This window comes from Mirounga angustirostris, unplaced genomic scaffold, assembly GCF_029215605.1.
Source record: "Mirounga angustirostris isolate CCGP_5_RB_7025 unplaced genomic scaffold, mMirAng1.0.hap1 SCAF_8, whole genome shotgun sequence".
NCBI lineage: Eukaryota > Metazoa > Chordata > Mammalia > Carnivora > Phocidae > Mirounga > Mirounga angustirostris.
Genome location: NW_026991716.1, coordinates 129,313,630 through 129,338,115, shown reverse-complemented (window position 1 = coordinate 129,338,115; position 24,486 = coordinate 129,313,630). Strand labels below are relative to the sequence as shown.

The 24,486-nt window shown below is 39.1% G+C and overlaps 1 protein-coding gene across 4 annotated transcripts in view; it reads left to right on the top strand.

Moving 5' to 3' along the window:
- LATS1 (large tumor suppressor kinase 1) overlaps window positions 1–24,486 on the top strand; it is a 51,691-nt gene that overhangs the window by 3,196 nt on the left and 24,009 nt on the right. For 2 of the 4 annotated variants that reach the window (XM_045865731.3, XM_064598211.1), the window contains one exon: window positions 18,657–19,145. In XM_045865731.3, the coding sequence (XP_045721687.1) occupies window positions 18,804–19,145 (342 nt within the window). In that variant the 5' untranslated portion in view covers window positions 18,657–18,803. Of the gene's footprint in view, window positions 1–16,137; window positions 16,265–17,064; window positions 17,207–18,656; window positions 19,146–24,486 lie in introns of those variants that run through there. The other 2 variants (XM_054505598.2, XM_045865734.3) reach the window with 2 other exon arrangements.

Sequence of the window (24,486 nt, the reverse complement as noted above, 5' to 3'; positions counted from 1 at the left end):
GTGCTCTCTCTCTCTCATTCTCTCTCTCAAATAAATAAAATCTTTGAAAAAAAAAATGAAAAAAACAGATGTATAACCTAGAAATACTGAAGAAAAAACTAAGAAAAAAAAGTTTTGTAAGAATATAGAGTATAATACTTAAACAAAGTATATGTTAACTGTGTTTATGTTATCAGTAAGGCTTCTGGTCAACAGTAGGCTATTAATGGTTAAGTTCCGGGGGAGTCAGAAGTTATACTCAGATTTTCAACTGCATAGGGGGCTGGCACCTCTAACCTCCTGTGTTGTTCAAGGGTCAACTGTATTAAACTGTATTTTGAGCATAATGCTCAAAATAACCCGATTAGATAGGACCATTATTGCCCACATTTGAAGATGAAGAAACTGAGGCACAGCTTGCCAAGATTACACAGCCAGTTAGTGGTAGAACTGGGATTTGTACTCTGCAGTTTGACTCCAAAGCTCTCTAACCACTAATTTAAAGGAGTCATTGAGGGTGACATGATCAGAACTATTTATTTGGAAGATTAATCTGGCACCAGTGTAACACGAGTTAGCGTGTTTCAAAGCAAAATAGCTTTTGAAGAATTCTTTTAAAAACTCTCTTTACTTATTATTAATTTGAATTTTCACATTTGCAATTAGCAAAGATTACTGAGATTTTTTTTTTTTAAGATTTTATTTATTTATTTGACAGAGAGAGACACAGTGAGAGAGGGAACACAAGCAGGGGGAGTGGGAGAGGGAGAAGCAGGCTTTCTGCTAAGCAGGGAGCCGGACGTGGGGCTCGATCCCAGGACCCTGGGATCATGACCTGAGCTGAAGGCAGACGCTTGATGACTGAACCACCCAGGCGCCCCAAAGATTACTAAGATTTGTTAATGCCAGTGTTGACCATATCTTGTTGGTGGTTGGAATTATAAATTAGTACACCTTTCTGGAAGGCAATCTGACAATAAGTGTCAGAATTTTATTTCATTTCATTTTATTTTTTGGCATATCTTTTATTTTTTTTTCCCTTTTTCAAGAATTGTATTTTATTTTAAACTCCAGTGTAGTTAATATACAGTGTTATATTTCAGGTATATAATATAGTAATTCAACAATTCCATACATCATCCAGTGCTCATCACCACAAGTGCACTCCTTAATCCCTGTCACCTATTTTACTGATCCCCCCACTCACCTCCCCTCTGGTAACCATCAGTTCTCTATAATTAGAGGTCTGTTTCTCCATCCATGTCCTTGCAAGTGGCAAGATTTCATTCTTTTTTATGGCTGAATAATATTCCAGTGTGTATGTGCGCCCTACGTCTTCTTTATCCATTCATCTATTGATGGATACTTCAGCTGCTCCCAATTTGGCTCTTATAAATAATGCTGCTATAAACATAGGGGTGCACGAATCCCTTTGAATTAGTGTTCTTGTATTTTGGGGGTAAATACCCAGTAGTGCAATTACTGGATCTCAGGGTAGTTCTATTTTTAACTTTTTGAGGGATTTCCATACTGTTTTCCACAGTGGCTGTGCCAGTTTGCATTCCCACCAACAGTGCAAGAGGGTTCCTTATTCTCCACATCCTTACCAACATTTGTTGTTTCTTGTGTTTTTGATTTTAGCGATTCAGATGTCAGGATTTTAAATACAAGCATATCTTGGAGATATTGCAGGTTTAGTTCCAGACCACTGCAATAAAACAAATATTGTAATAAAGCGAGTCAAATGAATTTTTGGTTTCCCAGTGCATATAAAAGTCATGTTTACACCATACTATAGTCTACTTGATAGTGCAATAGCATTACATCTAAAAAGATAATATATATACCTTAATTAAAAAATAAGTTACTGCTAAAAAATGCTAACCATCATCTGAGCTTTTAGCAAGTCATAATCTTTTTGCTGATGGAAGGTCTTGCCTCCATGTTGATGGCTGCTGACTGATCAGGGTGGTGGTTGCTGAAGGTTAGGGTGGCTGTGGCAGTTTCTTAAAATAAGACATCAGTGAAGTTTGCTGTATCGATCGACTCCTCCTTTCATGAACGATTTCTCTGTAGCACACCAAGCTGTTTGATAACATTTTAACCACAGTAGAACTTCTTTCAGTATTGGAGCCAATCCGCTCAAAGCTTGCCACTGCTTTCTCAACTAAGTTAAGAAACTCAGTTAAGTTTATGTAATATTCTAAATCCTTTGTTGTCATTTCAACAATCTTCACAGCATCTTCACCAGCAGTAGATTCCATCTTGAGAAACTACTTTCTTTACTCATCCATAAGGAAGCAACCCCTCGTCTATTAGAGTTTTATCATGAGGTTGTACCACATCTGTAGTTACTTCCTCCACTGAAGTCTTGAACCCCTCAAAATCACCCATGAGGGTTGGAATCAGCTTCTTCCACACTCCTCTTAATGTTGCTGTTTTGACCTCTTCCCATGAATTATGAATGTTCTTAATGGCATCTAGAATGGTGAATCTGGAACCTTCTGGAAATGGAAAACCTTTCTGGAAAAGGTTTGCCCAGATCTATCAGAGGAATCACTGTGTATGGCAACTATAGCCTTATGAAATGTATTTCTTAAATAATGAGACTTGAAAGTTGAAATGACTCCTTGATCCCTGGACTGCAGAATAGATGTTTGTTAGCAGGCATGAAAACAACATAAATCTCATTGTACATCTCCATCAGAGCTCTTGGGTGACCAGGTACATTGTCAATGAACAGTTATATTTTGAAAGGAATCTTTTTTTCTGAGCAGTAGGTCTCAACAATGGGCTTAAAATATTCAGGAAACCATGTTGTAAACAGATGTTCTGTCATCCAGGCATTGTTGTTACATTTATAAAGCACAGGCAGAGTAGGTTTAGCGTAACTGTTAAGGGCCCTAGGATTTTTAGAAAGATAAAGTCACCAGCTGCATTAGCCTCTAACAAGAGAGTCAGCTTGTTCTTGGAAGCCTTGAAGCCAGGCATTGACTTCTCTCTGGCTATGAAAGGCCTAGGTGGCATTTTCTTCCAATAGAGGCTGTTTTACCTACAATGGAAATCTGTTGTTTAGTGGAACCACTTTTATTAATTATCTTAGATAGATTTCCCAGATAACTTGATGTACCTTCTAAGTCAGTACTTGGCTGCTTCACCTGGCACTTTATGTTATGGAAATGGCTTTTTTCTTTAAATCTCAAGAACCTACCTCTGCTAGCTTCAAACTTTTCTTCTGCACTGTCTTTACCTCTCTGTCTTCACAGAATTGAAGAGAGTTAGGGAGGGCCTTGCTCTGGATTAGTCTTTGGCTTAAGGTAATGTTGTGGCTGGTTGATCTGTTAACACAAACCCCCAAAACTTTCTCCATATCAGCAATAAGGGCATTTCGCTTTCTTATCATTCATGCATTCACTGGAGTAGCACTTTGATTTGATTTATTATTTTTTTATTTTAAAGATTTTTATTTTCAAGTACTCTCTACACCCAACGTAGGGCTCAAACTTACAACCCTGAGATCAAGTCACATGCTGTACCAACTGAGCCAGCCAGGCATGCCTGGAGTAGCACTTTTAATTTCCTTTAAGAACTTTTCCGGGGGGAGGGGGGGCGCCTGGGTGGCTCAGATGATTAAGCGTCTGCCTTCGGCTCAGGTCATGATCCCAGGGTCCTGGGATCGAGCCTCACGTGGACTCCCTGATCATGCTCTCTCTCTGTCTCAAATGAAGAAATAAAAAATCTTAAAAAAAAAAACAAAACTTTTCCTGGGGTGTCTGGATGGCTCAGTCAGTTGGGTGTCTGACTCTTGGTTTTGGCTCAGGTCATGATCTCATGGGATGTGGGATCCAGCCCCGCCTCAGGCGCCTTGTCAGTGGAGAGTCCACTTGAAAGATTCTCTCCCTCTGCCCCTACCCCTGCTCGCACTCTCATTCTTTCTCTCTAAAATAAATACATAAATCTTGGGGTGCCTGGGTGGCTCAGTCGTTAAGCATCTGCCTTCAGCTCAGGTAATGATCCCAGGGTCCTGGGATCGAGCCCCGCATCGGGCTCGCTGCTCAGCAGGAAGCCTGCTTCTCCCTCTCCCACTCTCCCTGCTTGTGTTCCCTCTCTCACTGTGTCTGTCTCTGTCAAATAAATAAATAAAATCTTAAATAAAATAAAATAAATACATAAATCTTAAAAAAAAACAACAACAACTTTTCCTTTGCATTTACAACTTAGCTAACTGGCACAAGAAAAAAAAAAATCTTGGGCGCCTGGGTGGCTCAGTTGGTTAAGTGACTGCCTTCGGCTCAGGTCATGATCCTGGAGTCCCGGGATCGAGTCCCGCATCGGGCTCCCTGCTCAGCAGGGAGTCTGTTTCTCCCTCTGACCCTCCCCCCTCTCATGCTCTCTCTCTATCTCATTCTCTCTCTCTCCAATAAATAAATAGAATCTTTAAAAAAAAAAAAAGAAAGAAAAAAGAAAATCTTTAAAAATAAATAAATAAATACTGACTTTTGTATATACTCAATTTCAGAGATCTCCCCTTCAGGTCCAAATATGGTTCCTCTTGGTATGTCAGCTTTTGACATGCCTTCCTCACTAAGCTTATTCGTTTTTAGCTTTTTATTTAAAGCAAGAGAGCTGCAACTCTTCCTTTCACTTGAACACTTAGAGGCCATTATAGGGTTATTAATTGGTCTAATTTCAGTATTGTTGTGTCTCAGGGAATCAGGATGCCTGAAGAGATGGGGGAATGGCTGGTGGGTGGAGCAGTCAGAACAACAACATTAAATTTGCTGTCTTGTATGGGTGCAGTTCATGGTGTACCCAATCAATTACAGTAATAGTGTCAGAGATCACTGATCACAGATCCCCATAACAAATAAAATAATAACGAAAAGGTTTTTTGTTGTTGTTGTTTTTTAAGATTTTATTTATTTATTTGACAGAGACAGAGATAGCGAGAGCAGGAACACAAGCAGCGGGAGTGGGAGAGGGAGAAGCAGGCTTCCCCCTGAGGAGGGAGCCCAATGTGGGACTCGATCCCAGGACCCTGGGATCATGACCTGAGCCGAAGGCAGATGCTTAACGACTGAGCCACCCAGGCGCCCAATAATGAAAAGTTTTGAAATACTTAAAGAATTACCAAAATATGGCATAGAGACACGAAGTGAGTAAATACTGTTGGAAGAATGGTGTCAATAGACTTGTTCAAGGCAAGGTTGCCACAGACCTTCAATTTGTTAAAAAAAAAAAAAAATGCAGTATCTGAAATGTAATAAAGAGGAGCCAAATAAAACTAGGTATGCCTGGTGCTCACTTCGGCAGCACGTATACTAAAACTAGATATGCCTGTATGCATTCTTTTTGATGCAGTAATTCCAGTTCTGGGAATTTATTTTTATTTATTATAAAATATATATAAATAAATATATAGAGTATATATAAACAAAATATATATAAATATTTATTTATTTTTTTAGGTAGGCTCTATGCCCAGCGTAGAGCCCAACATGGGGCTTGAGCTCAAAACCCTGAGATCGATACCTGAGCTGAGATCCAGAGTCATACACTTAACCAGCTAAGCCACCCAGTGCCTGGGAATTTGTCCTAAGGGAAATGCTCAACAATGTTTGCACAACAGTTTATTGTTTTATTTTTTAATGAACTAGTTTTTATATTTACAAGGAATATGTTATATACGTGTAAGCTATGATCATAATAAAAAAAATTCATGAACTCTCCACCCATCCTCAGAACTAGAATATTACCAATACAGCTGAAGTTATCAATGTTTGAAACATCATAATAGCAAAAATTGGGAACAACCTAAATGCCCATGAGTAGGGGATAGATAAATTATGGTACATATACATGATGTATTCAGTATTTAGTTATTTAGAAAAATAAGGTTGAATTGTCATATTTTCTCAGTTTCAAGAAATTCTAAACAGTAAGTCTAAAACCATCTATTTAGTAACAGTATTTCAGGGAAAGAAATAGAAACATAGTTTTTTTATGGTCAATTTTTTCTTTTTTTAAAAAAAATTTTTATTTATTTATTTGAGAGAGAGAGAGCACAAGCAGGGGAAGGGGCAGAAGGAGAGGGAGAAGCAGATTCCCCACTGAGCGTGGAGCCTGCCATGGGGCTCAATCCCAGGATGCTGGGATCAGGACCTGAGACGAAGACAGACGCTTAACCGGCTGAGCCACCTATAGTTAATTTTTTCAGGTGCCCCTATAGTTAATTTTTTCAATAATATTTCTTAAAAATTTTTTTTAAATTAAGTAGTCTCTGTACTCATTGTGGAGCTCAAACTTACATCCCAAGATCAAGAGTCATGTGCTCGGGCGCCTGGGTGGCTCAGTTGGTTAAGCAACTGCCTTCGGCTCAGGTCATGATCCTGGAGTCCCTGGATCGAGTCCCGCATCAGGCTCCCTGCTCGGCAGGGAGTCTGTTTCTCCCTCTGACCCTCCCCCCTCTCATGTGCTCTCTCTCATTCTCTCTCTCTCAAATAAATAAATAAAATCTTTAAAAAAAAAAAAAAAAGTCATGTGCTCCACTGACTGAGCTAGTCAGGCGCCCCTAAACATAGTTTTTTATTAACCTTCAGTAGCATACATTTATCCAGTCAATTGTAGAACCCCCCCCTTTTTTTTTGAATGGCAATAAAGTTTGAGTCAGCCTTATTCACATTCAGAAAAAATTCTGAATGTGAATAAGGCTGAATTTCTTTGGGCTTTGGGGTAGTTAACACATAATATGGGGACATGCTACTTTTATTTTTTTTTTTTATGATTAAGTATATAATTTTGAGGCATATTGAAGAATACTGGGGTTTTGTCTTTTCTTTTTGCTTAAACTATTTTTTTCTTAGCTAAGTGAATTACTGCTGGAAATTGAACATTTGATGATGATAACTCAGACGACTTTGACAGTTGTTTCATGTCTGAGTGCATGTACTTTATGAATCTCTCCTACCTTTGAAAATTATGTGATCTCACCTAAATTTGGCAATTCTTTATACCTTTAATTGCATTGCCTGAGTACAAAATGCTACATCATAGAATCTTTTTGAAAAAAAGACATTTGACTATTAATCAAAGGTCTAGATTCAACTATATGTGGTGCTGCCTGTAAAAATAACACAGTTGGGGCACATAAGTGGCTCAGTCGGTTAAGCGTCAGATCTTGATCTCAGCTAGGTCTCCATCTCAGGGTCCTGAGTTCAAACCCCACATTGGGCTCCATGCTAGGCATGGAGCCTACTTAAAAACACACACACAGAGTTGAGATGACAAGGAAATTTCACCTCGTATTTATGGTCAAATTAGCTATGTGCACTGTCTGCTGTTCCAGAACTTCTCTGCTTTGGAGCTGGCAAAATTTCTTTAAATATTGACTTTAAGGGGCACCTTGCAGGCTCAGTCAGTAGAGCGTGCAACTCTTGATCTCGGGGTTGTAAGTTCGAGCCCCACATTGGGTGTAGAAATTCCAAAATCTTGGAAGCCTGGGTGGCTCAGTTGGTTAAGCGACCAACTCTTGGTTTTGGCTCAGGTCATGATCTCATAGTCATGAGATCATTGAGCCCTGTGCTGGGCTCTGCATTAAATGCAGAGTCGGCCTCAGATTCTCTCTCCATCTGCCCCTCCCCCTGCTCACTCAGGTGCTCTCTCTCTATAAAATAAAGAAATAAAATCTTTGGAAAAAAATAATATTTAAAAGTAAAATAAAAATCTTAAGGGGCTCCCAGGTGGCTCAGTCCGTTTAGCATCTCACTCTTGATCTCAGCTCAGGTCTTGATCTCAGGGTCGTGAGTTCAAGCTCTGCTTTGGGCTCCATGCTGGCCATGGAGCCTACTTAAAATAGAAAAAAGAAAATCTTTAAAAATAAATACTGACTTTTGTATATACTCAATTTCAGAAATACTAGAATATGGAAAAGCATGTATCTTAGAATCAAGAAAACACTGTACTTACTGACGAAAGATGTTCATAGTATTATATTATTCTTTTGATAGTATATTGGGCCCTAAGCGGCAATAGCTAGATTCACAGGCCCTGTGGCCCGTATGTCCAGTAATCTGCCCTTCAGGTACAACTATGGTTCCTCTTGGTCCAGAGACTTGTTCAGTTATCTTTGCTCTCACTCTGTCCTCCTCTCCATCTCTTCTCACTCATTCACTCACCACTAAGTACACAGTGGTATAACAAGAATGGCAGGGCCTTAGTAAGCACTACTGTTAGAAAAGGAGAATAGGAAATAGCAGCAATCGCTGTTCTGTAATAATTTTGATACCTCTATAGACAACCATAGGTCTTGCAAGCAACCAGCCTTGGAGGTAGGGATTTTCCTTAATTGGGCCTTAATCCAATTATATGGAAAGAACTCCCTCATTCATTGTTCTCTGTGACCCTTGGCCATAGTTCCTTCCAAGAACCTCCTTGGGGTTCTTTTTCCGATTATCATCCTTGGCCACATAGGGCTGTGTGAACTTTGGGAGACTAGTCCTCTTTGGAAGGTGCAAATCTTCTCATCTAGAATATGCTTCATGGAAGTTGGGAGCCCCAGGGGTTTAAATTGTGAATAGTCAAAGGCTTTTTTAGTCTCAGCTTGAGTAGTTTTTTTAAAAAAAATTTTAACTGGGGCGCCTGGGTGGCTCAGTCCTTAAGTGTCTGCCTTCAGCTCAGGTCATGATCCCAGGGTCCTGAGATCAAGCCCTGTGTCGGGCTCCCTGCTCTGAGGGAAGCCTGCTTTTCCCTCTCCCCCTGCTTGTGTTCCCTCTCTGGCTGTCTCTTTCTGTCAAATAAATAAAATCTTAAAAATAAATAAGTAAATAAATAAAATTTTAACAAAGTAATTTCCTCAAAGTTAGTAAGCCTTTGATGTGTTTAGTTCTAGTCAATTCCATGTGTCCCTAACCATAAGTTCACATGTGTTAGTAACCTCTTCCAAAGATTGAGGGCTCCCATTTCTCTACTCAGTTGGTTGTTTGAGAGATGGCTATCCCCTCAGTGTGGGTTTTACCACTGAGGTACTTCATCCAGCTGAGAGATGCCAGTGGGCATCTGAGCTCAGCCTTTTAATTCCATCTCTTCCTGTTCGGGGTCTAGAAGCAAGCTGCATTCCAACAAGACTTTAAATTTCTGAATTCTGTCTATTCCTTCCTATTTCTGTTTGCAAATCAGCTGCTGCTTTCCTGACCTTATCATTTACTTATAATGCTTTGCCAAATAGCCAATAGCAGCCAACATACACTTTTAAGATTCTCTTTCTCAAACTCTTTTTTATAGAACTACAAATTCAGTAGACTCTTTGTCACCTTGTAAGTTATAACAGACAACAGCTTTATCAAATATTTAGCCACGGTTAAACATGGTTCTTCATTTTTCCAGCCCCCAGCATCACTTTCCTTGAAGCCCTTTGCCTCACTACTAACTCTATACTATATTAGGGTATTTGTTATAGTAGCATGTCACTTCTAGGTACCAATGTCTGTATTAGGAGAGTGAGAGACTAAATAGGCAGATAGACAATGGCCAGATCATACATGAAAATAGAACTGTGACCCACAGCCTCAGTAGCAATAGGCCCAAACAGCCAGGTCTTAGTCAGTAACTGCCAACTTCTAACTCAGGACCAACCAGGGAAAGACAAATACACCCCCCAACCAATCACATAGGTTGCCCTGCTTCAAGTTAGCTGGCCTCCAGCTTTCTTGTGGCAGAGCATACCTGATGTCTTCCCTTTTATTCAATTTAAAGCTTTTCCGCTCCCCTGCCTGCCTTTGAATCTCTGCCAAAGAGATGGTGGCTGGCTGCCTCCCTTGCTATGGCAGGCTCTTAATAAATAGACTCTGCTTATTTTCACTGGTATTTATTTATCTATTTAAAAAAAATGTTTTTTAAGTAGGCTCCATTGCAAGGGCTCAAATTGATGACCCTGAGATCAAGACCTGAGCTGAGATCTAGAGTCAGGCATTTAACTGACTGAGCCACCCAGGCGTCCCTTGGATGGTCTTTATTTCCACAATAATATTAAGCTGTTTTGTGGTAATATCGCAAAATATCAGTGGTATAACACAACAGAGATTCCTACCTTCCTTACACAGAGTCCAGTGGGGTTCAGTAGTAAGCCATCCAGTGGCTTAGGAACCCATATTCCCTCCATATTGTGAGGCTACCATCTCAAAATGTGACCAGCATTGTTATTGAAGCAGGAAGAGAGAGATGGAGAAGCTCTGGCTTTTAACTGCCTCAACCTAGAATTGACACATTACATCAGTTCACAGAGCTTTGGCCAGAACTAATTTAGGAAATAGAGGGCAGTATGTGAAGATAGTCTCTGGCACAAGGATTTATCAAGAGCAATTAGATAAAGATATGCCACATTTCGTCCATTCCATCATTATTGAAATCAGATGGTATGGATTACCTTTTGAAACAAACATTTAAACGTAATGTTTCAGGGTGCCTGGGTGGCACAGTCAGATGAGCGTCTGACCCTTGGTTTTAGCTCAGGTCATGATCTCAGGGTCGTGAGATCAAGCCCCACATTGGGCTCTGTGCTCAGCATGGAGTCGGCTTGAGATTCTCTCTCTCCGCCTGTCTCTCCTGCTTGTGCTTTCTCTCCCTCTCTAAAATAAATAAATAAAATCTTAAAAAAAAAAAAAAAAAGATAAATGTAATGTCTCTGTTATTTCCCCTGAAAAGCTAATGTTGAAATGATGTTGTTGCATGGAATTAATGGTTCCTTTAAATTAAAGAAATCCTGTGTGTTCTTTGTGTGTTTTGTATTTGTGTAAGAATAATCTGCAGCAGAACCATTTCAAGATCCAGAGCACTGTAGTCATTTCCTTTCTTTTTTAGTTGTTAACTTTCTGTTTTGGAAAATTTCAAGCACATACAAAAGTAAGGGGGATAGTATGACAAACTTTCATGTGCCCATCACCCAGCTGCAGCAGTCATCAGCTACGTTTGTCTCATCTGTGTCTCCACTTCACCACAAAACCCAATTATAAATAAGTAAATAAAATTCCAGATGTCATATTTTAAAATAAATTCCAGACATCATATTTTATTCATATTTCAACATGTAGATGAAAGAGATAAGCATAAACTAATTTTTCATTTATTTTAACTTAAAACACATTATTACACATATACCAGACCTCAGTCATTTCTGGACCATTGTATACTCAGATGTTAACACTGTTAGAAGAAATTACATCATTCAAGTACAGAGTTACAGAATACAGGATTAGAATGACTGGCCCAGCATTTTCCTCTCCTTTCCTTTCCTTTCCTTTCCTTTCCTTTCCTTTCCTTTCCTTTCCTTTTCTTAATTTTATTTATTTGAGAGAGTGAGCAAGTGAGAGAATGAGCAAGGGGAGGAGCAGAGGGAGAGGTGGACTCCCCACTGAGCAGGGAGCCCGATGTGGGGCTCAATGCGGGGCTTGATCCGGGGACTCCTGGATCATGACCTGAGCCAAAGGCAGACGCTTAACCAACTGAGCCACTCAGGTGCCCCTGGCCCAGCATCTTCTAAAATATATTCCATAGAAATGAATCTCATGAAATGCTCGGAAGGAAAAAAGTTCTTTGGTCAGAGAAGTTTGGGCAACACAGCATTTTCTTCTTATAAATTCATGTATTATATAAAATGATGTCATATTTTGTGATCCCATTTTGGGTTTTTTGGTTTTTTTTTTTTTTAAGATTTTATTTATTAATTTAAGAGAGAGCACAAGCGGGAGAGAGGGACAAAAGGAGAGGGAGAAGCAGACTCCCTGCTGAGCAGGGAGCCCAACATGGGGCTTGATCCCAGGGTCATGATCCCTTGACCCTGGAATCATGCCCTGAGCCAAAGGCAGACACTTACCCCACTGAGCCATCCAGGCTGCCCTGATCTCATTCTTTTTTATGGCTGAGTAATAGTACGTTGTGTGTGTGTGTGTGTATACCACATCATCCTTATCCATTCGTCTGTCATTGGACACCTAGGTTGCTTCCATATCTTGGCTATGATAAATAATGCTGCAGTAAACATTGGGATGCATATATCTTTTTTTTTTTTTAAAGATTTTATTTATTTATTTGACAGAGAGAGACACAATGAGAGAGGGAACACAAGCAGGGGGAGTGGGAGAGGGAGAAGCAGGCTTCCCGCAGAGCAGGGAGCCCGATGTGGGGCTCAATCCCAGTACCCTGGGATCATGATCTGAGCTGAAGGCAGACACTTAACGACTGAGCCACCCAGGTGCCCCTGCATATATCTTTTTTAATTAGGGTTCTCGTTTTCTTTGGGTAAATACTCAGTAATGGAACTACTGGATTGTATGGTATTTCTATTTTTTATTTTCTAAGGAGCATCTATACTGTTTTCCACCGTGGTTGCACCAAAGTACATTCCCACCAGCAGGGTACAAGGGTTCCTTTTTCCCACATCCTCATCAACGTTATTTCTTGTTTTTTGATTCTAGCCATTCTGGCAGGTATAAGGTGATAGCTTCTTGTGGTTTTGGTTTGCATTTCCCTGATGATTAGTGATGTTGAGCATCTTTTCATGTATCTGTTGTCCATTTGTATGTCTTCTTTGAAAATGTCTAGAGTATGCAGTATTAATATACTTTTGTGCCGCTTACATGACAAATCACTACACATGAGGATTTAAAAAGCGTACATTTATTCTCTTAAAGTTCTGGAGGCCAGAAATTCAAAATCAGTATCACTGGCCCAAAATCAAGGTGTTGACAAGGCCACTCTTCTCCAAGAGGCTCTAGGAGAAAATCTGTTCCTTGCCATTTTGGCTGCCGGCATTCCTTGCTTCTGACCACATCACTCCAGTCTCTGTCCCCTCGGACACATTGCCTCTTCCCCTTCTGTGTGTATCCGATCTCCCCCTTGTCAGAAGAACACTTGTAATTGTGTGTACTGCTTACCTGAATAATCCATGATAATTTCTCCATCTCAAAATCCTTAATGACATCTGCAAAGTCCCTTTTTCCAAGTAAGATAACATTTAGATTCTAGGGATTAGGAAGTAGATATCTTTTAGGATGCCATTATTCAGGCTACTGAAGTGATTCTTACTGTTGAGGGAGGTGAATTATGAGGGACTTCTACTTTATATTATATAATATTTAAGTTTTTCAATAAGGATGCATTTTTGTATAATTAGAAAAAACTAAGATTATAGTTTTTTAAGAGTAAAAAGAAGGGATAAATCACTTGCATTTATTAGTTCAGCAGATATTTTTGCACTGCTTACTGTTTACCAGGCTCTGTGTTAGGAATGGAAGCAAATGTTGTATATTTACAGAGAAAAGCAAGTTATGCTTATTTTGTTAATTTTTATCTTCTCTGTCAAGGAGAATGATACTGGAAATGGTAAAATACTTATAGTAAAATGGTACTAAACTTGGAGTTGAAACCCAAAATAAGTGACTTAGTAATGGAATGCTTAGATGCTATGAATGAAATATAACTCAGATATTGAGAGAACTGACACATGACATTGCATAACCACTATCGTTAATCCTTGATTGCAGAGAAATGATAGGTTGCAGAACAGGAAATGGAAAATATTTTCACTTTCAGGAAGGGCAAGAGGGGAATTCTGTAAATTTTAGACTGGTGAGCTAAATGTGAAACCTAAAAAATTTCATTAGTAGGCTATTAATATTTTGGGAAGGCTTAGGGGAAAACTGCTTATCATTAGGGACCAGCTTCCTTCATAAAAGCATAAGATGTGTCCATCTTTATTTCATTTATGAAGTAGTTATCAGTAGATTGGGTTATGTTGTAGACAGAATATGTGTAATTTTCAGCAGTACAATGACAGAGTTCATTTTTGTTTTTAAAAAATGAAATACGTGGGTGCCTGGGTGGCTCAGTTGGTTGGGCGACTGCCTTCGGCTCAGGTCATGATCCTGGAGTCCCGGGATCGAGCCCCGCATCGGGCTCCCTGCTCTGCAGGGAGTCTGCTTCTCCCTCTGACCCTCCTCCCTCTCATGCTCTCTGTCTCTCATTCTCTCTCTCTCAAATAAATAAATAAAATCTTTAAAAAAAAAAAGAAATACGTGCTGCTTGTTAAGTAGAATTGGATTGATCATAATTAACTAAGAACTGATTACTGAGGCAAAGTCATCACGAAACTGCCTCTGATAGTCTGTTTCAGGACTTCATCCTTTTTCAGGCCTGCTGCAAACAGTTGTTTATGTGTATGTATAATTAACATTCATAAGTGTAATTTTTAAAAATAGAAGAGTGTTTAGTTTTTTGTTTGTGGGTTTTTTTGTTTGTGAGAAGAAAGAGTGGTGGAGAGGGGAGCAAAGGGAGAGGGAGAGAGAGAATCTTAAGCAGGTTCCATGCCCAGCACAGAGCCTGACATGGGGCTCAATCTTATGACCCTGAGATTGTGACCTGAGCCGAAATCAAGAGTCGAACGCTTAACTGATTGAGCCACCCAGGAGCCCCCAAAAAGTGTTTATTTTTAACAGCTATAAGATAAAATTTATATACCATAAAATTTACTCATTTAAAGTATACAATTCAGTGGTTGTTCAGGGTTCATTTCCAGAGCTATACAACCATAATAATAATCTAATTTTAAAATAGAAAATGGCTTTATTTTATCTGTAGCATTTTGAAACTTGCCCTTTTTGCTTAAGAATGTGTTATGAGGGGGTACCTGGGTGACTCAGTTGGTTAAGTGTCTGCCTCCGGCTCAGGTCATGATCCCGGGGTCCTGTAATTGAGCCCCCCATCGAACTCCCTACTCAGCGCAGAGCCTGCTTCTCCCTCTCCCTCTGCTGCTCCCCATGCTTGTGTTCTCTCTCCCTCTGTCAAGTAAATAAATAAAATCTATAAAAAAAGAAAAAAAAAGAATGTGTTATTGGTATCTATTCTTGTCAGTACATTTAGATAGAATTGCATCATTCTTTTTTTTTTTTTTAAGATTTTTATTTATTTATTTGAGACAGAGAGAATGAGAGACAGAGAGCATGAAAGGGAGGAGGGTCAGAGGGAGAAGCAGACTCCCTGCCGAGCAGGGAGCCCGATGCGGGACTCAATCCCGGGACTCGATCCCGGGACTCCAGGATCATGACCTGAGCCGAAGGCAGTCGCTTAACCAACTGAGCCACCCAGGAGCCCCGCATCATTCTTTTTAACATCTGCTTCATCACATACAGATGTACTGTCAGTTGCTCAATTACTGATGAGCATCTAGACTGATAATCATGTTTTGCCGTTATAAATGGTGTTGCAAGGAGCATCCTTCATCTTCGAACCCTTGTGTTCCTTTAGTTGTATTGCACTGTTCCTCATAATCCTTATTCAAGCCTTAAGGTAAACCTTGTTATTCCAACCATTTTATGCCTCAGGAGACAGTTTTTGAGAGAAATAAATACCTAAGTTCACATTGCTAAAATTAACAGAACAGGTACTTGAATAATTTTTTTGTTTTTCCATTACTTTCTGGCACCTCTAGGATTTTGACAAACTAGAGCATTATCCAGAAGAGTATGGCTAGAATTAGGAACATTTAGAGGTACCTGGGTGACTCAGTCAGTTAAGCATCTAACTCTTCTGTTTGGCTCAGGTCATGGTCTCAGGGTTATGAGATCAAGCCCCCCACCCCCAGTAGGGCTCCATGCTCAGTGGGGAGACTGCTTCAGATTCTCTTCCTATCTCCCTCCCTCTGCCCCTCCCCAAATCATGCTTGCTCTGTCTCTCAAATAAATAAATCTTTAAAGGAACTGGGGTTGTTTAGGAGACACGTGTATTTCATTTGTCAACATATACATTTATTGAGGGCTCACTATGTGTCAGCCTCTGATAGCATTGAACAGACAGTGGTTATGAGACAAATAACGTCTTCTGTTCTCATGGAGCTTTTATGTCAGTGAGGGAAGATTGACAATTAACAACTAAACAATTATGATAATTTTAGATAGTAATAAGTACTATTAAGAAAGTAAAACAGGGTAATTAGGTGACCAGTCATTGAGAGCTATTGAGGAGGTAACATAAGGCTGAGACCTAAATGACTAGGAGGATGTATTTATATTTGCCTGTAGACCTTTTTATGTAACATGAATGATGATTACATTTATAAGAATAGAAATGGGGCACCTAGCTGGCTCAGTCGATCTTTTTTTTTTTTTTTAGAGAGGAAGAGAGAGCATGTGCGTGCTGGGAGAGGGACGGAGGGAGAGAGAGAGAATCCCGAGCAGGCTCCATGCCCAGCGCAGAGCTGAACACAGGGCTCAATCTCACGACTCTGAGAGATAATGATGTGAGCCGAAATCAAGAGTCAGAGACTTAACCGACTGAGCCACCCAGGCGCCCTGAGCTTGTGACTCATGATGTAGGGGTTGTAAGTTCGAGCTCCACATTGGTGTAGAGATTACTTAAAAAAATATAATAGAAATAGGCTCCTAGTAGATGATAATTAGCAATGTTTCACATCCCAGTGGTACCACTTACAATCTGTTTTTCCCAAACTCTCTGAACCTGTTTCCTCATGTACAAAGCAGAGATAGTAAACCTTCTTCACAGGGCTGTTAGGATAGTTAAATAAGGATGTAGGCAAAATTATTTATTACCAGCCCATAAAAGCCTCTCAACATGTACTGAGTGGGATTTCACGATGCTCCATGGAAAGAAAACATCTTTAACACTTGCTGCAGGTCACAAGTAGAATGGCTTTCTTGCATTAGTGATTTCCCTATCAGTGAGGATATTTAAGTAGACTTTAGGTGACTGTTCTTCTAGTATGTTTTTTTTTCCCAGTTTATTTTTTTTAATTTAAATTCAATTAATTAACATATGTATTATTGATTTCAGAGGTACAGGTCTGTGATTCATCAGTCTTATATAATACCCAATGCTCATTACATCATATGCCCTCCTTAATGTCCGTCACCCAGTTACCACATCCCACACTACCTCCATCCCCTCTAGCAACCCTCAGTTTGTTTCCTATGATTGAGAGTCCCTTATGGTTTGTCTCCCTCTCTGGTTTCTTTTTTGTTTGTTTGTTTATTTTTTTTAAGATTATTTATTTATTTATTTATTTATTTGACAGAGACAGCGAGAGAGGGAACACAAGCCGGGGGAGTGGGAGAGGGAGAAGCAGGCTTCCTGCCGAGCAGGGAGCCCGATGTGGGGCTCAATCCCAGGACCCTGGGATCATGACCTAAGCCGAAGGCAGACACCTAAGGACTGAGCCACCCAGGTGCCCCCCTCTCTGGTTTCATCTTGTTTTATTTTTTCCTCTCTTCCCCTGTGATCCTCTGTTTTGTTTCTTAAATTCTGCATATCAGTGAGATCATATAATTGTCTTTCTCTATTTCGCTTAGCATAATACCCTCTAGTTCCATCCACATCATTGCAAATTCTAGTGTGTTTTAAAAGACATTCATGCATTAAGTGAGGCATAAGACAAGTTGTCCACAGACATCCTTTCCCTGTCCTGTCATTAATAAACTTAGAGTCCTAGTCCACAGTTGGTGAAATAAGCTCAAGCATCTGTTTTTTGAAGCATAAAGGTACCTTCTGGACTAGTGGTTTAAAAACCATTCTAAAGCAACAGTACTGTTTCTTCTAAAGAAATCTTATACTTGAAGTCTAATTTTATTTTATTTTAAGATTTATTTATTTAGAGAGAGCATGAGTGGGAGGGGCAGAGGGAGAGAGAGAATCTCAAGCAGAACCCTGTGCTGAGCATGGATCCCAACACAGGGCTCGATCTCACAACCCTGAGATCATGACCTGAGTCTGAAACCAAGAGTCAAACACTTAACCGACTGTGCCACCCAGGCGCCCCAAAGTCCAATTTTAAAATCTAGAATTGGAACTGCAAGGTGAAGTTAATGAGAGCTGTCCATTGTATCATTCACTTGGTAATCCTTCTATCTGTATATACTTTATATGCTTACTAAGCACTCCTTTTTTTCTTTAAGTTTTTAATTTATTTAAGTAATCTCTACACCCAACATGGGGCTTGAACTCATGACCCTAAGATCAAGAGTTGCATGGTCTTTGAGCCAGCGAGGCACCCCAGTTTACTAAGCACTCTTAAAATTATATTTTATCATAACCAGTACTTGATGTAATTTTATAGATTAGGAAATAGGCACAGAGAGGTTAACTAACTTTTCCTGGCTGTACAGTAATCTTTTTTTTTTTTAATTTTTTTTTTTTAAAGATTTTATTTATTTATTTGACAGAGAGAGACACAATGAGAGAGGGAACACCAAGCAGGGGGAGGGGGGGGGGAGAAGCAGGCTCCCTGCAGAGCAGGGAGCCCGATGTGGGACTCGATCCCAGGACCCTGGGATCATGACCTAAGCCGAAGGCAGACACTTAACGACTGAGCCACCCAGGCGCCCCCCCGCTTTTTTTTTTAAGATTTTATTTATTTGTTTGACAGAGAGAGACACAGCGAGAGAGGGAACACAAGCAGGGGGAGTGGGAGAGGGAGGAGGTTTCCCACAGAACAGGACCCCGGGATCATGACCTGAGCCAAAGGCAGATGCTTAACGACTGAGCCACCCAGGCGCCCCCTGTACAGTAATCCTTAATGGAGCCAGAACTATAACCCAGGTCTCTACTCTGTTTTCCCTCAAACACATGGTACTACTTTATCAGTTAATCACTTTATGGCTTTTTTTTTTCTTTTATAGGGTTAATTATTTAGATTGTAAAGAATTTCATCATTCCTGGGGACTTCTGCAAAGGATCTTTTTCAGTTTTGCTCAAGAGAAAGTTCTGGATCTATCAAGTAGGTCTTAAAGAAATCCTTTGTGTGGGTTATAAATATAGATGTTTTCATGAAGAGGAGTGAAAAGCCAGAAGGATATAGACAAATGAGGCCTAAGACCTTTCCTGCCAGTAACTACACTGGCAGTAGCCGGCAGATGTTGCAAGAAATTCGGGAATCCCTTAGGAATTTATCCAAACCATCAGATGCTGCTAAGGCTGAGCATAACATGAATAAAATGTCAGCTGAAGATCCTCGACAAGTCAGAAATCCACCCAAATTTGGGACGCATCATAAAGCCTTGCTGGAAATTCGAAACTCTCTACAACCATTTGCAAATGAAACAAGTCGGAGTACTTCAGAAGTTAATCCACAAATGCTTCAAGACTTGCAAGCTGCTGGATTTGATGAGGTAGGAATTTTGAAAGACAAAAGAAGGGATTTTTCTTACTTACACTACATAAGACTATTTTGATAATCTCCTACCCAAATGTTTCCATTGAGAGAATTTAACTGTGTATACAAATTTGTATATTCTAATCAGCAAAGAATGTTGTTTACAATTCCATTAATTAGTAAAACAAAATAATTATTTCTTTAGTTTTCTCTGTGGTTTCTGGGATTTAAAAGGTCAAGTCATGAAGTCAGATGGAAGTGCAGTTGAAGAAAGCTACAGGGGAGGACAGAGTAGGTAGGGAGGGAGGTCTCTGCTATAGGAGCTCTGGGGAGCCAAGTGGCTGTGTGAAAATGACAGTTTATGAAGTTTAAGTTCATACTACAGAGAAAGAAGTAGAATCAGGATTTCATTTTTTTTTTTTAAATCAAGATTTCATTAAGCAGCTATGTTCACATCATTCTCAGGTCTAAATCTCAAATTCACGAAAACGAAAAATTTACATGTTGCTCAGTCTGCTAGAATTTTGAAGTTTTATTGTAATGAAATTTTAGTTCATGTTGGTTATGCCAAATCTTTAATATTTACCTTTAAAATTCACATTGAATGTTTTTCATTGCACATATATATATTTATAATCATATATGTTTAGGTCTGTAATCTAATGTTTAGATTATAAAATTTATTTTCCATGATAACATACTTTCTGTGAATATTTTAGGTGGCAGAGATCATTTTGGATACAAATTGCCATGGAAAATGTAACTAAATGTGAATGAGCAAGTGTTAATTAAGTTTTCCTTCGAAATTATAGTAACTTTTTGTGCTTATAAAAATACCTATTTCCTGTTAAAAATTAAAAAGTGTAAAGAAAACACTGGAAATTATCTTTAGCTCTACTACATAATTACCTTTAAAATTCTTTCATTATCATTAATAATTTGGTGACCACATTCTCAGAGATCTCTACAGTTAAAATTCAGAACTTAAGTATGCATTATAGTAGAGGATTTGAAAAGGAAGATTTCAACCAAACTATAGAGAAAAAAGATGAGTCTTTTCTGGTGTACCCTGTTCATCCATTTGACTAACATTATTTCCTATCATTTTTATGTTAAGTGTTCTAAAAATAATTGGATTTGCACCTGAAAATATCGAGAGAGAAAAGAGGAGAGGACCTGTGATGTTTTCCTGGTTAGTAGTTGGAGGATTAAGGAAATGGCTTAACATGGAGTTTCTCCAGAGTACTTTCTTCCTAATCTCTTAGCCAGAAGGCAAAGAAAAATGAAAGGAATGAATCATGGTACCTGGATGGCTCAGTCTGTTAAGCGTCTGCCTTCAGCTCAGGTCATGATCCCAGGGTTCTGGGATCCAACCCTGCATCGAGCCCTGCAGGCCCCTTCTCCCCTCCCCTCCGCTCATACTCTCTCATGCTCTCTCTCAAATAAATAAATGAAATCTTAAAAAAAAAAAAAAAAAAAGGAATGAGTCATTGACCTTATTTGTTCCCATTATATATTGCTAGGGAAAGAGAGTTTAAAAAAATCACATGGCTGTAAAGGCCCTTAAGTGGTGTTATGTTATGTCAGGTAAGTCACCTCAATAGATACGTATTTCTGGAGCTCTTACTATGTGTGAACCCTTTGATCCCTGTAGTGAGTCATACACCAAACATGGTCTATTCCTTTAAGGTACTTAAAAATTCTTTGTAATGTAGACAGTTTTAAGAAATCTAAGCATTAGTCAGTGCTCTGTTGTTTTTATTTTTAAGCATAATTGGCATATGATGTTACATTAGTTTCAGGTATGTAACATGTTGATTCCACGGTTCTGTAGACAGCTCTACATTACACAGTGCTCACCACCATAAGTGTAGTCAACATCTGTCACCATACAATGTTATTACAATATTACTGAGTATATTGTGTACTATACTTTCCATCTTCATGACTTACTTATAACTGGAACTTTGTACTCTCAATACTCTTTATCTATTTTGCTCATCCCCCAAGCCACCTCCCTACTAGCAACCAACAGTTTTTTCTCTGTATTTGAGTATGGTTTTTTTGTTTGTTTGTATGTTCATTTGTTTCTTAGATTCCACATGTAAGTGAAATCATATGGTATTAGTCTTTCTCTGACTTACTTCACTTAGGTCAATGCCCTATTCTTTATCTCTTGGAAATAATAATAATTGCTTCTCATTACAAAGATACGTTAGCTTTATTACAATCACACATTTCACAGTTGTCACCTTATGACATTAATAACCCCTTAAGCAAGGTTGCTTTCCTAAAAGCATTTAGACATTTATCAATTCTCATTTGTCCAAATAAAGAAGTTAGGGTATTATTTATCCCCACGGTGATATAAAGCATATGGCAATATTTACTTCTGTCTCCTTGAATCACTCATTCTGATAGCTTCTCATTATATTGCAGAATTTGTTTAAAATCCTAACTTGGTACTTTAAAATTTTTATCCAGGAGCGTCTGGGTGGTGCATTTGGTTAAGTGTCTAACTCTTGGCTTTGGCTCAGGTCACAATGTCAGGGTGGTGAGATCAAGCCCTTGTTGGGTTCTGCACTCTGTTGAGCCTGCTTGGGTTTCTCTCTCCCTCTCCCTCTGCTCCCCCCCCCCCCCCACTTGTTTGCTTGCTCACTCACTCTCAAATAAATAGATCTTTAAAAATTTTTTTTAAAAATAAAATTTTTATCTAGTCTTCACTTCATTATTTTATCGTTTCATAAACCCTATTTATTCCTTTAGCTATGTCAGGTTCAAGGCAGTGCAGTTTTTTGAGAATGTTTCTAGTAGCCTGTAAAAATTAAGTATCAATTAAGTATCAGTACTTGAAATCAAGTATTTCAAGATTAGTTTCTTTGTAGGAATAAATGATAAACGGAATTGATGGGTTCTTGGGGCACATAAGTCTACAATCAATGAGTGTATTTTTGCTGCTAAGCATGGAAAAAACCATAGTAATGTGGACATGATGTTTTCTTATCACATAAGACTTCGATTCCAAAGTTACTGATTTAAGGGTGCTCTTTTTCACACTGGCACCAACACCCCCACCTACAGAACTTTGGTCGATATTATTAACAGATGCCAGAAACAGTTTAACATAACAGCAATAATATTCAAAAATAAAAGGCAGCATATTAGTCACCAGCTGAAATTCTAGTGCATTTAACAAAAATATCGTTCCCATGGGGCGCCTGGGTGGCTCAGTTGGTTAAGTGACTGCCTTCGGCTCAGGTCATGATCCTGGAGTCCTTGCTCGGAGGGGAGTCTGCTTCTCCCTCTGATCCTCCTCCCTCTCATGCCCTCTCTCTCTCATTCTTTCTCTCTCAAATAAATAAATAAAATCTTTAAAAAAAAAAATCGTTCCCACAATATTGAAAAAGGATGGTGGGTGCCAGTTTTCTTACCAAGTGAGATGACACTGCTGTGTGAAAGTAGCATCAATACAGTTCATTTGGCTTAACCAGTTTTGAAGTTAAGCCCTCCCTGTTGAATTTTAATTTGGAGTGATTTGAATTATTTTATTTCATTCATTCATTCATTTATTTTTAAAGATTTTATTTATTTATTTGACAGAGAGAGAGCAAGAGTAGGAACACAAATGGGGAGTGGGAGAGGGAGAAGCAGGCTTCCCGCTGAGCAGGGAGCCTGATGCACGGCTCAATCCCAGGACCCTGGGATCATGACCTGAGCCGAAGGCAGACGCTTAACGACGGAGCCACCCAGGTGCCCCTGAATTATTTTAAATTTGCACACAAAGTGAGACTTAATTAATTCCTTTGTATCTCACTACAAACTTGCGGAAATCTGATTGGCGTAAAATGTGATCACACTGTACTTTTTTATCAGTTAAGGATTGAGTTTGGTTGCTTTTAACAAAAATCCAAATAATAATGCTCTAAACAAAATGATGACTCAGTTTATATAGCTAGTATTGGTCCACTCTTAAAGATGTGAGAACCTAGGACTCTTATGAATTTCTTGAATGTTCCTTCTTTGTGGCATCATGCTGTAGCACAGATGTGAGATCTGTCGTCTAGGAAACAGGATACAGGAAGTACTCGTACCTAAAGCAGGGATAGCAACATTTTTCCAGAAACCCTTGCTTTTCTTTCATTGCCAGAATTGTCATGTGGCCACTGTAGCTATAAGGAAGGATTCTTCCAACAAAATCAGTAACTTTTTCTAGGAAAGGGAGAATGAATCTTGAATAGGCAGCAAGTCTCTGCCACAACCTTTTTTTTTTTTTTTTTAAGATTCTGTTTATTTGAGAGAGCGAGAGAGCACGAGCAGAGGGGAGGGGTAGAGGGAGAAAGACTCCTTGCTGAGCAGGGAACCTGCCAACGCAGGGCTTGATCCCAGGACCCTGGGATCATAACCTGAGCCGGAGGCAGATGCTCAACCAACTGAGCCACCCAGGTGCCCCTGCCACAACCTTTTTTTTTTGTGGTTGGTCTCACCCTAGTCATTTCTTTAGGAGGATCATCTGTCAGTAGCCTGTTCACCCACTGGTCTTACTATTCCATTCCCATTTAAAAATACTGTTTGAAATACTAGCTCCTCTAGGGCAAGTAAATAGCTGCTTCTCTCTTGAAAAAAGCCTATCGGTATGCGTTCTGTATGTTAGTGTATGATTTATGTTTACACTTAAAGGGCAAGGAGCAGAGCAGGAGGACAACCCACATCTAATCTCCAGGCACTGTACTTACGTGCTTTTACATGTTTTCTTATTTAGGCCTCACATCAATTCTGTAAGTGTATTGCAGATGAAGAAATTAAGCTCTAAAATGTTAAATAATCTGCCAGAGTTCACACAGTTCTAAAGTAAATAAATCTGCAATCACTGGAGTGTATTTTTGCTTCTAAGCATAAAAAACAAAAGCATAGTAATGGAACTCAAACTCACTTCTGTTTGATTCCAGACTCTGCTTTTTCATCATACCATGTAGCCTCCTAAAGTCATCATCACATAATCATATACACTGTAAGTGTTTTTCTTATACCATTTGTCCTAGATTTATGTCCTTGTAAATAAGGTTCTCTGAAAATGTAAGCTCTAAGAGGATAGAAATCAGAACTACATAGCTCTTTTAGATAGAAATCTGATAGAAATCAGAACTACATAGCTTTTTTAGTAAACCCAGTGACAAAGGTGCTTTACTAAAATGTTTTAATGATACAAAAGAGTGGTTTCCAGTATTTTGATTGATACCTTTTTAAGAATCTGATAGTCTCCTTATACAAACAAATAAAGATGAAATAAAGAATGAGAAATAATCAGAGTTCTGTTGTTATGATTGTCCCCAGAAGCTAATCCTATAAGAAAAAAGTGA